Genomic DNA, 13,221 nt, shown 5'->3' with positions numbered 1-13,221 from the left:
CAATAAATATATTGGGGTGGATTTACTAAAATTGGTGCAGGTAGAATCTGGTGCAGCTGTGCATAGTAACCAATCACCTTCTAATGTTAGCTTGTTCAATTATGCAGGCAGTACATGGGTCGAATTCTGAACGATTTGTCAATTAAGAATGGAAAATTTTGCGTGCTTTGTAATTCGATGGTTCCACCATTGATTTAGAAAATTGACCAACCAAGCTTTCAATTTCACCTCGTGTTATTACGGAACAGAAATGTTGTGGCCGGGCATTTCTTTTTCAATTATATTTCTTACATGATTCTCCCATCATTAATTAGAAATTTGTTAGTTTTTCAATAAATTTCCAACACTCAAAGAAATTCCGTTGCTGAAGCCCCACCAATGGTCTAAAATCAGTATTCAATGGTGCGATTTTCGAACGAAAAATAGTTTGTAATTCAACACGTGTATGGCCGACCTTAAGCTTTGACAATAGAACCTAGAAGCTAATTGGTTACTATGCACAGCTGCACCAGATTCCGTGTGCACCGGTTTTAGTAAATCTCCCTCATTGTGTTCTATTGTGATCATAGGTGATTGTACTTTTCTTTTCACTAGAATTTGTGTGATTGTAATAAAGTTTTTTATTTATTTCTGGGCTCATATTAAAACCCATACAAAGTACAGTACACACAAACAAGGTGGACTGCATCAAAAATGACCAGCTTAATTCATTGCACCAGAGGTTAATACTGTGGAAAATAACTGACCACTTACCTGATCCAAAGATATGTCTAGTCATTCATTATCTGTCATAATGTCACTTGTTATACAGTATAAATTACAACAGCAAGCATGTGTGGTGTCTGATAGTGTGCTTTAATCTGGTACTTGGTGTTTATAAGCTGTAATAGCATGTTGCGGATTCAGAAGACAGTACAATAAGGCAACAATATGGCAAGGCCAAGGGACTTTTATTTTTTGCAAAATGTGGTACTTTAACATGTATTGGTGGAGCTGCTTTCTGGTTACTAGAATGATTCTGAAAGTATGAATGTATTCTATAGTGTCTTATAACAGTGTAATGAATAACCAGTGTAAGTTTGTCTGCTCATTCTATGAACTGTGTTTTTACTTACCAGAAATTTGAATGAAGAACATGCAAACAGTAAGTACCAGTCAGGTAAACAGTGTCCAGGAGACCCATTAATGACTTCCCTACTTACCTTTACCCCCTCCCACTTCCCATATCGTATGTTAGAGTGCAGTATATTGTATTTAATTTCATCTAGCTATACACGGAGAGATCTTACATTCAGTGTGCCATACAATTTGATACATCTCCATTCTGAAACAAATGCATTGCTGCTCACAGCAGCTGGAATTATTTCCTCCTTATGTCATTCATTTTAAATAATGTTGTTTTTCCAATATTTTTTTAATGCTAAACACAGATGATTGTTTTGTATTGAATTATTGCAAGTACTAACAGTAGAATTGCTTTGGTATATTCGAGGACTAAAGAATAAGGCCATTGAAATTGAAACCTTCTCCTGTGGTTATGTAGATTCAAGTCAAAAATGAACACGAACATGAACTTTAATGGCATTCCAGTCTTAGTCCGTAGGGTCTAATATTGATTTGGCCCACCCTTTGCATCTATAAAAGCTTCAACTCTTCTGGGAAGGCTGTCCACAAGGTTTAGGAGTGTGTCTATGGGAATGTTTGACCATTATTCCAGAAGCGCATTTGTGAGGTCAGGCACTGATGCGGACAAGAAGGCCTGGCTCCCAGTCTCTGCTCTTATTCATGCTAAAGCTGTTCTATCGGGTTGAGGTCAGTCAAGTTCCTCCATGCCAAACTTACTCATTTGGGCCTTGCTTTGTGCAAACTTACTCTTTATGGGCCTTGCTTTGTGGACAGCCTTCCCAGAAGAGTTGAAGCTGTTATAGATGCAAAGGGTGGGCCAAGCTCAAAATTGAACCCTACGGACTAGGACTGGGATGCCATTAAAGTTTATGTCCTTGTAAAGGCAGGCGTCCCAATACTGTTGGTAATTTAATGTGTGTTCTTCATGAGAGATGCTCAAATCTACATCACACTGGGAAAAAGATGAATCCGTGTACACTAATTTGAGCATAATCATATACCAGATATTCAGTCTGTGGGTATCAATACACCTGCTGATCCCTGAATAGCTAGATTAGGATTATTTGGCTGATTGCTGTTTATCCCAAGATAAGGCCAACATTGGGGATGTCCAGTCTTGCGGTGCACTCTCTCCTCCGTACACATTAACATATTTGGCAGATTTGTGCTGTGGCGTTTGAGCAACTGAAAACTTGAAAAGTTTCTAAATAAGTATTTTAAGTGTAAAACAGTGTGGTACCAACAACTGTGTTTTTAATCTTCATTTTATTTGTCATTAGTTAAGTACAAACATAACACATTGTGGTTTACACTTCAATACAAAGTTAAGAAATGCATGCATACTTGCAAACCTTATATTCAGGAAAGTCATGTTCACAATGTTTAACATCACGCATGTGCTCTAAAACTTCAAACAGGCACAAAGTGAAACATAGTATACTAGTTAGTATAAAGTCATCTCATTATAAAATATAGGTTTGACATGCAACAATAATTGATTCATGAAGATGTAAGTTAAGATCTCAAATTTTTATCCAATGATCCGTTCCTGTATTATGTATTCCTGTATTATGAGACAAGGTTTATTATAAACTCCAATCTAAAAAGAGGTACTCCGAGGTATAAATGCCAGATATGTCAAATGGACCTGTTTTTAAGGTTCCTTCATTACAAAGGGGCTGTTTTGAATTTCCTGAGACTGTTTCCTATTTCCACATCTGAAATGTATGTGAAATACAGTATGTTAAAATTATCTTTGGAGGATGTGGTTTTCTTTTGTAAGCCAGAGAACAATGTGCTAAAAGAAGTAGTCTATAACAGCCAAAGATGATCTTTCAATGCTCTAAACTGAAAATGACTTTTGACTTGTGGAATCTATGCAGTTTGCTATAGGCCCAATGAACAGTCCTGATATTTGCTATTTATTAAGTGTGAACCACTGTACGGTGACCTTGCAGCACTGAGGTCAAGAAATCAACACTCTCTAGATTCCCATGTTTTCCCATGGGTTTCTGCTTTTTCCAGTTTTCTCTGTAACCTATAACATTCTTCTAGTTAATTAGCTTTTGTCTACAGTGGCTCATAGACAGTACGGTTAGGGTAGGGTCATAGATTGTAAGATTGGAGGCAAAGAAAAATATCAGTGATAAAAAATATACTCTGTGAAGCAGCATATAATGCATTGGTTGAAAATAAACACATTTGCACCCAATATTTTTCTTAATAACGTATGTCTAGTTTTCTGAGCTGTCTTGTGTAGATTCCATCTTACTAAGAGCAAGATAATGGAACTGCTACAATATTCTCTCTAGCTCTACTACTATCTGGATCCAAGGTAAACATTTCATTCATTTTTTATCAGCTTGTAAGTCACACATGTTGGAAAAAATGTGTCACCTTCAAGTGAGCCCTTTCATGGTCCAAATTGCTGCATCAAATGTTTACATCTGTGTCATTGCTTACAACTATCAAGCCTTGGATGGTTAGGTTAGAGGAAATATTTTTTTAAATATATTAGCAGCAGACACTGTCCTCCATTTAATCTGGTGCAAACCAGAATGACAGGAAAGCAGAATTGGGGAATATTCTATTGTAACAGGAATTGAGGAGTATTGAGGAGTTCAATCATATAGTCCATATCTTATTATGTATCAAAAATCTATGTTCCATTTGTTTAAACCTTAATCTTCTTTGAATGCTACTACCATTTTCTTTAGTTGGAAAATATGTTATATATTTAAGAAAAAATACAACTTGTGGGTCCAGCACCCAAGTAAATTTGCAGGCAGAAGGAGGCCTAGAAAAAGATTTACGATTTCCCCAAATTTTACTTATTATTGCCTTTGGTAGAGAACTTTGGCAAAATGGCGAGGCCATTGTCCACGAAGGACGTATGCCACATGTGAAGGGTTTTAGGGGATGAGGCAGAACCTTGGTTGTTGCTCTAGCCCCTTGCTACGCCCACTTATCCCTGCTAATTCCATAATATATGGGTATATGGTTACATGGTCATGTTATCCCAGTTTCTCTCTCTCTCTCTTCATATTGAGCTCAAAAGATTGACAGGGAAAAAACTGAATATAACGACTTCTCTCTCTTTTGTCTCTTTTTGCTGATTATTTTGTTGTAGCTCACTGAGCTAAGTTATGTACAAGGTATGCTTGCTGGAATAAATCTTTATGTTTCACCATCAATATCCCTTGTACTTTGATGTACAGTATATCTTTAGCATATTGGTTTATTTTTTCTATTTTCTATAAAAAATAATTGGGAAAGAAAATAATGTTTTCGGAAGTTTAGGACTTAGCCAGCACACTATTTTACATCCCCATGCTGGTAAAATTCCATTGCCAGTTTCATCTTTTAAGGTTGCCAAACTCTTATTATTATTTATTTTTATCTAGCATTAGAGCTATCTCTATTTATTTATATAGTGCTGGTAGATTCTGCTGTGCTTTACAAAATGCATACAACTATTTCTACCTATTCTTGTAGCTAGAGAATTTACATATTTACTGTTGTCATTCAGACATACACACTAGTAGAACTATAAATGGAAGCTATCCACTCAAACAAAGGGAAGAACAATGCAAACACTATGGCAGTGTCCCATTTAGAATTCAAACCTAGGACTTTAGCATAGGAAGACATCTATGGAAATGATTGCTGATGGAATACAACATTGTCCACATTTTTGTATTAGGTAAGATATAGGGAAAATATACTATTAAAATAAACTATTTCTTTGTGACATCACTGAGATACCAGTAAAGGCCTGCTGTGGGGATGTTTTTCAGTAGTTTTTCAGCAGTCTGGACTGGGAAACTGGTCAGAGTTGAGGCAACAAAACACGAAAAATGCCAATGGGGGGTGAATACTTTTGCAAGGCACTGTAACACCCTCTTATTAAAACCAATGGTTATGTCTCAGAAGTACTGATACTTTTGTATTGAATATTTACTGCTCAGTTTGTTTTTTTAAGATTAGATTTATTGTCTTTTTTTTTCACATTTTTGTTACATCCTTCATGAATTTATTTCATGCTTAGATGGTGCCAGTAGACTTGTGAGTTTATTTATGTTAAAATTAGAGTGATGGATGACATCAGTGATATGAAGGAAGAATGATAAGCAGTTGTTTCCTGCACTGCTAATGACTGGCTGCTCATGGCACACACAGTCTGTTTTCATAAGTTCTTGTTGTCACACTTACTTTGCTGCTCTGGTTCACCATTTTGTGCTGAGTGTGTGGGAGCCAAGGACTCACTACTGGCACTTATATTACTTACTCCCGAAGATCCAGATATACCACATTTACTGGCTGAGATGTTTTGGGGATTAGCACTGCAATCTGGCAATGCAGCTGTGGCGGGGGAATGCTGTGTGGACTCATGCCTGACTGCCCGGCATGCAGGGGAGTCTGTTAGTCCATCAGCAATAGTACTCAGATCAGGGCACGCACCATGTGGTAATCCTCCCCCTACAGCATCCAGAAGATAACAAAGATATTGTTAATTTCATTGTACATTCAATTGTTCATAATAGAGACAGTGAGCAATGGAGGCATGGATAAATGTGGTAAAAGTTCCTCCTTTTGCGCAGTGTCTAGAACAAACAAACAAACAGCACAATTAAACATGCACATATTTCGTTAACAGAAAGGAAGAGAAATATGTTGAAGTTATGGAAAGATCACATGAATGCAGACATTAATAGAAAAAGCTCTTATCAGCATAGCACAGGCTGAAAATTAATTTACTAAAACTATGAGTGATCATCTTGGCCTTGTATTTGTGCTGCATTCAATTTGCATACACTTTTCTAATACCAGTTCTTAAACTGTAACTTAAATGTACATGCACAACTTTTCCAAAAAATATTGAATATATTTAAAGCAATTACACCATTTGCAGAAGCGTTATCTGCAGTGCCTTCACTATATCTCCCTGTCTACCTGGCAAATACTAACTATCCCTATCCCTGCATGAACATATAAGGGACAAAATTAACACATTTGACAATGAAGAGATAAACTAGTGGGATTTCACATAAAGGCTGTAATATACATATGATCAATCTAAGCATACTCTCCATGCTTGCCATACATATCGTGGAACCCGCATTGCTGTAGGGAACTTGGCTTGGGTTCAGTGACATAGCTAGTTATTAGGGATGAGCCGATTATTAGGGATGTACCAGAACTTGCGAACAGGCAAAAAATTTGTGTGAACACGCAAACACTGTTAAAGTTGATTGGGACACGAACAGGAAAGATCAAAAGTGTTAATTTTAAAGGCTTTATTGTCATAAAAAGTGGGACATGTATCAATGCAAAAGTTTGAAAAACCTCAGTTTTTTCAGGAGCAGCGATTTTAAAAATGCTTAACGTGAAACAATAAAAATTAAATACTACTTTAAATATCGTGCCTGTGGGGTGTCCTTAGTATGCCTGTAAAGTAGCACATCTTTCCCGTGTTTGGAACAGTACCACAGCAAAATTACATTTCTAAAAGGAAAAAAAAGTATTTAATCGCTTCCTGACCGCCTCACGCAGATCTACTGCGGCAGAAGGGCACGTACAGGCAGACTCCCATACCTGTACATTGCACTTTAAGAGCCGGCTTGTGCACACCCACCAGGAGCTCCGTGAACATGATCGCGATTGTGTCACAGAGAGGAAGAACGAGGAAATGCTAATGTAAACAAGCATTTCCCCATTCTGCCTAATGACACGGACACTGATCACAGCTCCCTGTGATCTGGAGCGGTGATCAGTGTCATGTCACACACAGCCCCTCCCCCTCACAGTTAGAATCACTCCATAGGACACACTTAACCCCTACAGCGCCACCTAGTGGTTAACCCCTTCACTGCCAGTCACATTTACACAGTAATCAATGCATTTTTAATGGTCCCAAAATTACAGCAAAAAGTGTCCGATGTGTCCGCCATTATGTCGCAAGTCCTGATAAAAAAATCACTGATCACCGACATTACTAGTAAAAAATAATTAATAATAAAAATGCCATAAAACTATCCCCTATTTTGTAGACGCTATAACTTTTGCTGAAACCAATCAATAAACGCTTATGACCAAAAATATGTAGAAGAATACGTATCAGCCTAAACTGAGGAAAAATAATGTTTTTTTATATATTTTTTGGGGATATTTATTATAGCGAAAAGTAAAAAATAATGAGTTTTTTTCAAAATTGTCAAAATACAAAATGCACTTTTAAATGATGGTTTCATTTATTAAGGCAAAAAAGCTGACCAAACCTGCCTGGCTTTATGTAAAAAAGTAATTGCCCCCTAAACCTAATAAGTGGTTATGCCACCCTTGGCGGCAACAGCTGCAATCAAGCATTTGCAATAACTGGCCATGAGTCTTTCACATTGCTGTGGAGCAATTTTGGCTCACTCTTATTTGCAAAATTGTTTTAATTCAGCCATATTGAAGGGTTTTCCATCATGAAAGGCCTTTGTAAGGTCATGATACACCATCTCAATTGGATTTAAGCCTGGGCTTTGACTAGGCCACTCCAAAACCTAAATTTTCCTTTGTTTGAACCATTTGGAGGTGGACTTTCTGTTGTGTTTCAGATCATTGTCCTGCTGCATAACCCAAGTGTACTCGAGGTTGAGGTCACAAACTGATGGCCGGACATTCTCCTTTAGGATTTTCTAGAGGAGCTCAGAATGGTTCCATCAATTATGGTAAGTCGACCAGGTCCTGAAGCTGCAAAGCAGCCCCAGACCATCACATTACCACCACCATGTCTGTTGGTATGATGTTCTTGTTATGAAATGCTGTACTAGTTTTATTCCAGATGTAATGGGACACACACCTTCCAAAAAGTAAAATTTTTGGCTCATCAGCCCGCAGAATATTTGCCTAAAAGTCTTGGGGATAATCAACATGTTTTTGGTAAATGTGAGATGAGCCTTTGTGTTCATTTTGGTCAGCAGTGGCTTTGGCCTTGGAACTCCCCCATGGATGCCATTTTTGCCCAGTCTCTTTCTTATTGTTAAATGAGGAACACTGATCTTACCTGAGGCAAGTGAGGCCTTCAGTTCTTTAGATGTTGTTCTGGGTTCTTTTTATACCTTCTGGATGAGTTGTCATCATGTTTTTGGAGTAATTGTTGGAGGCCGGCCACTCCTGGGAAGGTTCACCACTGTTCCACGTTATCTCCATTTGTGGATAATGGCTCTCCCCATGGTTCACTGGAATTCCAAAGCCTTAGAAATGGCTTTAAAACCCTTCCTAGACGATACATGTTTATTACTTTGTTTCTAATCTGTTCTTGAATTTTTTTAGATTGTGGCATGATGTGTGGCTTTTTGTAATCTGTTAGCATGCTTCACTTTGTCAGACAGCTTCTATTTATGTGATTTCTTGATTCAACAGGTCTGGCAGTAATCAGGCCTGGGTGTGGCAAGTGAAATTGAACTCAGCTTTTCAAAAAATGATGGTTAATCACAGTTTATTCATGATTTTTTTTCCTTAATAAATGAAATAATAATTTAAAAACTGCATCTTGGATTTACTCAGGTTGTCTTTGCGCAATATTAAAATTTGTTTGTTGATCTGAATCATTTAGGTGTGAAAAAAATGCAAAAAAAGTAAAAAATCAGGAAGGGGCAAATCATTTTTAACATCACTGTCTATATATATATATATATATATATATATATATATATATATATATATATATATATATATATATATATACTTTATATATATTTATATACTTTATATATATACTTTATATACACAGACACCCACTAGAGCCTACAAATCTATACATGTTATACAGCATTAATAACCTATGAAAAAAATGATTTTACATTTGAAAAATGTTAACTGAAATTTTTCTTTTTATATACATTTTCAATGCAGCACATAATACAAGATACAAGATAAAGAAATGAACATAATAACAAACATGTTCACGTGAGTGTGTCTCATGCACTATGGTAAGAAATGTTAAAAGCATGCAGCTATGCTTACAGAGAAGATTATGGATAAGTAGAAGAACAAGATGGTTAGCAGTGTAAACAGAACCATAAAGCCTGGATTACCATCAACATGGATACCATAAGATGAAGAGATGGTGTCCTGCCATTGTGGGTAATGTAAAATACAAGGAGAGGTGATGGAATGTGCACAAAGATTAACAATGACTGGATTGTGATGGAGGATTAAAAAATAACAGATGGGGAATCAGTATCTGAAATAGTGACGTTGGTGATACTGCAAAGCAATAGCAATGATTCCTTTGAAAAATAATTATAGTAATGAGGAGAAAAGCATATAGAATCATAAGAGATGAAAATCGCTTTGGGAAATAGTTGTCATAAAGTGACTTACCAATGGCAGCTCTGACTTCTATTGCCTCAGAATCAGAGGAGTAGTTACTGAGTCCTGCTGCATTGACAGCCCGGACCCGAAAGATGTAATTTTCACCAGTGAGAAGGCCATGGCAAATAAATCTGTGCATAGCAGACAAATAACATGCTAATTTTAATTATATAACCATGTATAGCATTACAAGAAATCTATTGTGTTTTTCATATACAAAGTACAAATGTAAATTGTATTTCTTTTTATTTATATACATGTTAAATTGATTCTGTCAAGTTATGAAAAAGTATAAAGATGCAAGTGTCCTGCAATATAATAGTTATTACGCATGCCTCTCCGCATGTCCTACCTTCCCTCCCTCCTCTGCAGCCTCCACCAGTGTGTTTGGCATTCAACACTCCCAGTAGTGTTGGGTGCCTGTGTCCCCCTGCTGTACCCTGTGGTTTCTTGCTCTGACCCCTAGGTCACTGCTGAGTCCTGTAAAGATGCAGAAGATGGAGGACTGAACCCATGTGGAGAGGAATACAGGCATCCAACAATCCTGAAGGTGGTAACTACTAAATAGACTGATAAAGGCTGCAGTACTGGAGTGAATTTAAGGTAGAAAAAATGCACCACCGGAGGGGTGAGCATAATATCTCTTATATTGCAGGACTCTTTCATTTTGTTTTTTTTTGTAACCTGACAGAATCACTCTATTATTTCAGATTTACCACTTTCAACCAACAGTTGGTACTATTGATTGTACTCTTCTTTTTGTCACCCCATTTATCTACTACTATAGAATGGTGTATGTAATTGGACTTACTGACAATTAAGTCTAATTACAGACCACACATAAATGAATGAGTCATGAAGACACACCCTGTCTGCTAACTCACATTAATTGTGTGAATTTCCAATTAAAAAGAGGCTGGCAACAAATAGGAAGGAAATGTATGACATTATTATTAGAATGTCCAGTGCGCTCTACAAACAAACTATGTATTCTGCTACATATTTTTGGTAACAAAATCCCAATAAGTGTATATTGATTTTTTTTTATACTAGTAGTGGTGGCGATCAACTAATTATAGCAAGACCACGATATTGCGGCAGACAATTGGACACTTTTGACACTTTGTGGGAACCAGTGACACTAATACAGTGATCAGTGATAAAAAATATGCACCTTCACTGTACCAATGACATTGGCTGAGAAGTGGTTAAACATCTAGGTCAATCAAAGGGGTGAATGTGTGCCTAATCAGTGTTCGTGTGTACTATGTGTGTTGTTTTTACTTAGAGATGTGATGGATTTTCTTTGCTGGGTAAGAAGATCCATAACTTCCTCCCTGTCAGGATGGAGCTTTGAATTGTTTACATATACAGAGCTCCACCCAGCCTCTCGACGATGAGTGGGTGCTGGAGGACATCCATTGGCTGGCACCCACTGATCGGCATCTGCTGTGACAAATTACAGCAGAAGCAGCGCATGAGTGTGCCCCCTACCCGAAAGTGCAGAATCACGTATATGCCGACAAGTGATTGTAATATTTGACTTCTGTGTCACACTGTCTACAGTATATAAATCCTTATTTTAAAAACAAACATTTCATAAATGACAAAGTATTCCCAGGGCACTATGGGTTCTCTAGAAAAAAAAAATCACAACAGTAGTTATTTCCTTTCAGGGTTACCCTATCTGATTACAACTTAGGATAAAGCCAACTCATAAAGCAGGGGTTCCCAACCCCTGGGCTGCGGACTGGTACTGATCTGTGACCTGTTAGTGGCTGGGCCGTGCGGCGGGGGTTGACGGCAGCTCAATCTCTATTGGCGGACGCTTGTATTGCCGCCTGGGCTCCGCCTCTTGTTGGTCAGCAGTTGGGTACCTGTATGTGTTTGTTGTGCCCCGGGATTTTAGAAGGAGGAGAGCAGCTGCCACTTATTGACAGGGAGTGGATCTTTACTCGCCTGCCGCTCACCTCCTGCTGTGTGGAAAATTATTATAATAGCCCTGCATTGTAGCTGCACAGCAGGAGGTGAGCAGCGGGCAAGCGAGTGAATCTATATCCCCTGTCAATAAGTGGTGGCTGCTCTCCTCCTTCTGATACCCGGGGCACAACAAACACATACTGGTCTTGGAAAAACCCACCTTCTCCCAGGTGCAAGATGAGAACATATGAATGGATGCAGGAGCCTGGTGATCTGAGGTGCTCAGTGAGCTCTGTGTAGTGATCCACTCACTGATAATGTTTCCATAGGAGTCTCTGTGCAGTCAAACCTCTCTGCTAATGATCCCTATCGTCACCAACCACTGTCCCTGTCACTGTCCCTGAAAAAATTGGCCACACAATACTGGTCCCTGGCACCAAAAAGGTTGGGGACCGCTGTCATAAAGGATGAAACTTGACTCACTTGTGTATATAAACTTGTAATTTGTAATCTGACCTCTGTAAGCAAGAAGCTTTTTACAGCATAGCAGCAGAAGGAGACAGGAAAAAATGTGAAAGAAAGCTGAGAGCTATACCTGAAGGCCCAAAAACAGAATACAAAAGAAATTTCAGTATTCTATATTTACTTGTCAAAAAAAAAAAAAAACATGGTATTTGTACAGTGAAAGCATTGTTTGCTATTACTATTATATAGTTATTATAAAAAAAGTGCCCCCCCCCCCCTTCTAGTTTTAAATTATATATACTGCTTGCCATACAGCCATACACTGTGATTTGTGTTTTCAATCCTTGGAGCGACCTGCAAATATGACCAGTCAAAGTCCAGTAGTAGCGATATGGAATTATCTTACCTAGTGCCTTTCACTGGGTTGTTGTTGCATGGTTCCCAAACGTCTGATCCTGTGATACTGGCCTCGATATAGTATCCCACCAACTCTCTGGAATCCTTAGATGCTGTCCATGTAACGACCACAGATGTGTCTGTATTTCTTGTGGGCACAATATTGCTGGGAGCATTAGGAATATCTAGAAAATGATTACATTGTTGAAAGACCCAAAAATTACAGAGGTAAACTGTGTACTTATTTTGTTCTTGCTACTTGAAGGTAGTCCATCAGCAAAAACAGACAAATTGTCAATATAAAATAACGCTCTTGAACAAAATAATTACATATTCAAGCCTAGTGCTTAGAACACCTACCAAGTTTATCACCTACAACCGTAGCCTCCGTAGCCTCTGAAGGTTCTCCAACTCCAGCAGAATTGCAAGATCGCACTCTGAAGCTGTAAGACTTTCCCTCAGCCAGATCAAACAGAGCAAATCTTGGAGACTTGACTGGTATCTCGGTATTGACTCTCTGCCAGTTCTCTGTGCCAGCCACACTCTGCAAAGCAATTAATAATGAAAATATTGTGGCTGTAATTTATTGAAAGTGTTTAACATATTTCTCTGTAAGTGTATGTCTTTATAACAGTCGTAGAAGATGAGGAAAAGGGGTATTATATTTAAGCGTCTTTTATAAATTGCAATAGTAAACTGGAAGGAAGCATTGTTCCATAAACTGTAGTTACAAGGAGGTACTATTTATGTGAGATATTTTGTATAAACCCCAATTTAAAAATGATTAAAAAAGGGAAAATTAGGTGAACAGAAATTTGTTAGCACATTTCAAAGAAAAACAAGAGGAAAACCTTTATAATGGATCAAATGAAAATTGCAACACAATATTTTCTTGAAGGCCACGTTTTACAAAAAAATAATAAATGCAAATTTATTTGCAGGAAAACGAAA

At 37.8% G+C, this 13,221-nt stretch overlaps 1 protein-coding gene across 3 annotated transcripts in view; it reads right to left on the bottom strand.

The window, feature by feature from the left end:
- The window catches only part of MYOM1 (myomesin 1), a 136,227-nt gene that overhangs the window by 36,735 nt on the left and 86,271 nt on the right, over positions 1-13,221 (bottom strand). For all 3 annotated transcript variants that reach the window (XM_077492520.1, XM_077492522.1, XM_077492521.1), the window contains 3 exons: positions 12,631-12,814; positions 12,281-12,455; positions 9,499-9,620 (listed from right to left, as the gene is read on the bottom strand). In XM_077492520.1, the coding sequence (XP_077348646.1) occupies positions 9,499-9,620; positions 12,281-12,455; positions 12,631-12,814 (481 nt within the window). The remainder of the gene's footprint in view (positions 1-9,498; positions 9,621-12,280; positions 12,456-12,630; positions 12,815-13,221) is intronic.

Source organism: Lithobates pipiens, unplaced genomic scaffold (genome assembly GCF_037356315.1).
Source record: "Lithobates pipiens isolate NorthernLeopardFrog02 unplaced genomic scaffold, aLitPip1_a1.2 Scaffold_19, whole genome shotgun sequence".
Taxonomy (NCBI): Eukaryota; Metazoa; Chordata; class Amphibia; order Anura; family Ranidae; genus Lithobates; species Lithobates pipiens.
This window is presented reverse-complemented; position numbering and strand designations above follow the sequence as displayed.